Source organism: Haemaphysalis longicornis, unplaced genomic scaffold, assembly GCF_048455015.1.
Source record: "Haemaphysalis longicornis isolate Haplotype H1 unplaced genomic scaffold, Haemaphysalis longicornis Haplotype H1 scaffold_9, whole genome shotgun sequence".
Lineage (NCBI taxonomy): Eukaryota > Metazoa > Arthropoda > Arachnida > Ixodida > Ixodidae > Haemaphysalis > Haemaphysalis longicornis.
In genome coordinates, this window is record NW_027526460.1 from 34,462,868 (window position 1) to 34,467,867 (window position 5,000).

Sequence of the window (5,000 nt, forward strand, 5' to 3'; positions counted from 1 at the left end):
CTAATACGAGAAATATAGTTCGGCAGTACACACGGTTAACGACGACGACGACAATGATGATGATGAAGTACATTCTCTAAGCAGGGTTGGACGCTGGCTTTGGACTTTGGCTGAGTTGAAATGAACTTTGGCGTTGGACTTCGGCAGTTTGTATTTTGGATTTTTGACTTCGGCTTTGACTCAGGTTGCGTTGGAGAAAGCTTCGCGTTTTTTAACTAAAGTTCTAACCTTATTTTTATTTAGCACTAAGAACCTGTTGGGCTTGTTGGTTCCCGTCAACAATTTACAGCGCATACACATGAAGGACGAAGGAAGAAAAGCACACCATGAGCGCGAATGGCTTCGCGTGTCTGCGCTGTAAATTGTTTTGTTTCGTTTTGTCGTTGGGAATTAACAATTCTGGTAGGCTCTGCTGTGCGCTTCTGTGCTGTTTCGAATTTGCCACACATTAATTTTGCACTGAACCTTGCCACCCGTGCTAATGGTATACGGGGACTTGTAGAAGTCTTTTTTTGGGACCGCGTGAGCTGATATTGGCTATATAAAAGTAATCCGAAAACTTAAGCCCGCTTAGGTCAGGATATGATACTCATGTGAGAAATGACCCTGCAGTCTAAAATCACAACAGGAATACCGCAAAAACTAAATAAGAATTCCTGTCGTACGACAAAAAAACGATTTTGTGACAACAGAAGTCCTGTTACGACAAAGCCATCTGTTGTTATGAAACACATTTCTGTCGTAACGACAAAGTCAATTTTCTCAACTACAAACATTCCTGTAGTCGCAACAGAACTGCCATTTACGCTACTCTTCACAATGGGAAATAACATTCAAACATCAGGATCACGACAAGACAAGAAATCGGCACGGCGGAACATCAAAACCAGGACATATATACGACACACGAGAGAACATCAGAATCACGACATGACGAGAATACAAGACAACAGTACGACACGCGAAAATACAACAGAATACAAAAATTTTTCTTGTCATTTTCGACTGGAGAGGCTGGGAAGATAGGGATAAATTGCCCACCGCACGGTTGAAGCTTGAAAGTTCATGAATTCTTACAAAAAGCTTGAAGTTACAAAAGCAAGTCCCATAGTCGAGACTTCAATCTTTAGGTTACAAACCGGGAAATAATTAAGAGGTTTCCAATAACACGTTCAAGAATTTTTCACACCGTTAACCAAACAGCTATAGACACGTGAGCTTGTCTTTATTAGTAACATTTACAACCTCAAGGTCCGCTGGGAAGTTGCAAGAAGGTTGCACACTGGTACAGTGGGACAGTGAAAGAGTGGTACAGTGATCCAGTGGAATTTGTAATACCCAACGCTACGAGAGCTAGATGAATTGAGAAAAAATAAAAGCTAACAAATACTCGAAACTTATTTTACACGCGTTAAAAAGAGTGCGACAAAAATGTAGATCCTCGAATTACCAGAAAAAAGAAAGCAAGGCAGTTCCCCGATATTTACTGCGGTCATAAATAATGGCTCTGGAAGCCCATCGAACTTGCCCGTCGGCAGCAGTTTCTAGTGCCGACAGGTGAATGCGCCGTGCCGTGAGTGGCAGCGCGTTGTGCATTCACATGCGGGGAAATTAAAGTACGTGGTTCATGGTGGTTAGCGCAATGCACAGCCCGTTCCACAATAGCACAAAGATTAACCAGGCGCCGTGACGGAACGGAGAGGCGTGCTGGTTTTCGACGCCACGCCCTAGTGTTTCGGCCACGTGCTTCCGCGCTCGGTGCACGAGTGCGACCGGCACGACGTACTGGATGATCGCACCGGCGTAGGACCCCGTGAAACAGACAAGAAACTCGACGTTCTCGGTGACCATCGCCACGATTACGGGGGGAAGCAGGGCCAGGAGCGGGTAGAAGAAGCGATCGACGATAACCCGCTGGTATGTCGGCGCTGGTGTCGCCGCGGCTTGGCCGGCCTTGGACGAGGAGGAGAGGCGGCGGAGAGGCTGCGACTCTGCATCCGGGCGGATCGCCTCGTGGAAGGACAGGGCGTGCAGGTTGTTGCGCAGCGTGATGGAAATGATGGGGAAAGTGGTGCTCAGCGTGAACACGGGGAAGAGAAGGAGGAAGTACGAGAGCGCCGGTATGTGCGGGATGATGGCGTCCGTGCTGGTTTTCAGCTCGAAGTTGAGGGTGTACATGTCCTGCAGCTCTGGGAAGGTGAAGATTGCCGTGAGGGTGATCACCAGGTAGAACGCCAGGATGAGCAGGTAGTCGGCCGCAAGCAACGGGTACACGCGGCTCTTGTCGCGCCAGGGAGTCACCACCGAGGGCAGCGAGTGGTGGCACATGAACGAGTACACGCACACCCCGAACAGGCTGGGAAGGCCTCCGACATAGATCATCCCGGGCTGGCCCTGGCCCTTGCCGCGGACCAGCGCGAATGTGCACAGCCCGATCATGGAGGCGAAGGCGATCCACCGCATCAGCGTGGTGAGGATCTGCAGGTACTTGGTCTTTTGGACATTGAAGAAAGTGAACGGGCCGACGGTAAGCACGAACATAAACAGCAACATCCTGTAGGCGCCGCTGCGGCGGATGGAAGAGTTTGACCAGCAGGGAAAGTCGTCGAGATCGGCCACGCTTATGGAGGCGTTGGAACTCGTAAAGTTGTTCCTCACAACCTCTGGCAGCTGGCATGCAGCATCGCGAAGAGACTTTGAAACGGCCGCCCCGTAAATAGCGAGGTCTCCGTAGAGGTACATGGCTATGATGATGTAGAATAGATTTACACCCACCTTAGAAAAAAATAAGTGGGCCATCTGTCCCATCTCAAAGGTTTCAGTAATGGCGAAGTAGTCCCCGGGCGGCGGATCAGCCGTCTGTCCCTCTGCATTGCTTTGCATCGTATGCGCCTTTTTATCCTCGCCCAAGCTCTTGGAGGCGATGTCATTGGCCTTGAGCTCATTCCCCGTGTCATCCTGCTTGGCCTGGACGATGTTCCTCTCGTCGCCCTCGGCCACCCTCTTGTAGTCTGTGCGCGGCGACTCCGTCATCCTTTCCGCTGCGTCACTTGCCGGAAGAGTGGTTCCTCCATCCTCGCCCACGCGCTTGGAGGCGACGTCATTGGCCTTGAGCTCGTCTCTCATCTCCTCCTGCAACGCCTGGGGGATGTTCCTCGCCCCGTCTTCGTTGGCAACCTTCTCCTTGCTGCGCTGCCGGGTCTTCCAGCGGGCGAGAGCATTGGCCGACGCCATGGACTCGATCACAAACGTCGCCGTCATGTAGCTCATGAATCCGAGCACAAGAATGACGACAAGACTGAGGAGCCATCCGGCTTCCACGAAGGCTGCAGGCAGCGTGAGCGCCCCCGTTCCCACAATGAGGTTGAATATGTACGCGAGTCCCACCAGAGGAGATATGATGTCCGCTGTTTCTGAGGCGTCGCCAGCCACGGTCATTTCTTCGCTTGGAGCTATTCACTGTGGGCTTCGAGTAGCTGTTCCAGAGCAGGCGCGAGCTGCTGCTGCTGCTGCTGCTGCTGCTGCTAATTGTTCCTCTTCTAGTGGCACATACCCCCGTGGGGGATTGGCAAAGAAACGGGGTGGCTTTTTGGGGCTAAAACGCCCACCTCATAGCCCTATAACATCAGCCTGTAGAAATTGGGGAAACCGTTACCGAATTAGATAATAGATATAGAGAAGAATCAGTGATTGATGCCATTTTTGGGAGAAAAGGCTAAAACATTTTGACCGGGTTAGTAGGACATGCGTCTGCATGGTCTCTGATATGTACGCGTGAATGGCCGCAATAATCCCGTTATGACAAAACCCCATGGGGTGTGGCCCCGAACGAAAGGAGCACAGGCATCGTCAGAGGAAGGCCAATGCGTTGAATTGGTGCGGCTAGAAAACGATTCCAATTGAAAGAAAAACCACGGCAGTACGAGAAAAAGTGTTCAATTGTTTCAATTTCACCGCAAGCAGCACAAAGACTTGAAGAGGTGAGACCAGCGCGGTGCAAATAAAAATTACGCAGTGTCTAGAGCGCCGTCCGACGGCACTCTATAGCTGATCGCGGCAGGCATGGCTAGAGTACCGTCCTACGACATTCGAATATTTAAGGCTGCTAGCACTGGCCGAACTATCTGTCCTCAATAGAGTGTGTAAAATGTGTGTTCCGCCAGGTGTTAAAACATTTTTCTTTAAATTACACACTGGCGCGCTCCCTGTTAAAACTTGGATGAAAGACCGGGGTCTGCTTATAGCTTGGTCGACAGAATGTCGGCTCTGTTCTCGAACAGAGAAAATTGATCACTGTTTTGTAGATTGCAGAGATTCTGTCTTTTTCTGGGTCATTTTACAGCGAACGCTCAGAAAAGACATGGACATTCCGCTGTTCTCTATCCGATTTTTGCAATTCGACTATCCTGGTGAGCCACCTTATGACATGTTTGCGTTGATTGGTTTGTACAGTCTGGGGCGATGCCGCTTATGTGATAGGCATGCTGAGCCACCAAGATGAACTAAGTCATATTTCCGAGAAACTGTGGCATTTGTACATAGTGTGTATAGTTCGCTTGACCAACCACCTGACTGGTTCCCTCTTTTGAACGCTTGTGTATGTTTGCCTGAATTTTGATGTATTTGTGCTTATCATAACTTCAGTGTATTCTTTTGTTTGTTTGACTATGTGTTTCTCGTACCGACACGTCTGAGCGTATTCTCCCATGAAATAAAGAAAAAACTGGGCCCATCTCCCCGCGAGGGGGACTCGAGTAAATGCGTCGCATAGGGGGTGGGTGTATTGCGTTACCGTTTAGTGTTTGGGGAGTTGGTGGTAGTGAATGCGTTGTATCAGCAGCTTAAGTTTGAATGAGTCAAGGATATAAGGCGCGTTCGTAGCCTCCCATTCTGTGTCGGCTTTGTGGCGCAGTGGGTAGAGCACAATGTACATTTCGTTCCGCCCGCAGGGTCGAGGGATCGAAACCAGGCGCCGGATAGTATTTTTTTATATAGTGTAG

At 49.9% G+C, this 5,000-nt stretch overlaps 1 protein-coding gene across 1 annotated transcript; it reads right to left on the minus strand.

The window, feature by feature from the left end:
• Nucleotides 1-1,611: 1,611 nt before the first annotated feature.
• Nucleotides 1,612-3,438, minus strand: LOC144153138 (transmembrane protein 104-like). Its single transcript, XM_077684790.1, has 2 exons — nucleotides 3,192-3,438; nucleotides 1,612-3,011 (listed from the first exon to the last, which is right to left on the minus strand). Exons 1-2 carry the CDS (start codon nucleotides 3,436-3,438, stop codon nucleotides 1,612-1,614), a joined length of 1,647 nt encoding a protein of 548 aa, XP_077540916.1.
• Between the last annotated feature and the right edge of the window lie 1,562 nt (nucleotides 3,439-5,000).

Coding starts and splice junctions, on each gene's coding strand:
- LOC144153138 (XM_077684790.1), bottom strand. CDS start 3,438: ATGACCGTGGCTGGCGACGCCTCAGAAACAGCGGACATCATATCTCCT. Junction 3,012..3,191: donor CCGCTGGAAGACCCGGCAGC/GCAGCAAGGAGA, acceptor CGCCGCGCACAG/ACTACAAGAGGGTGGCCGAG.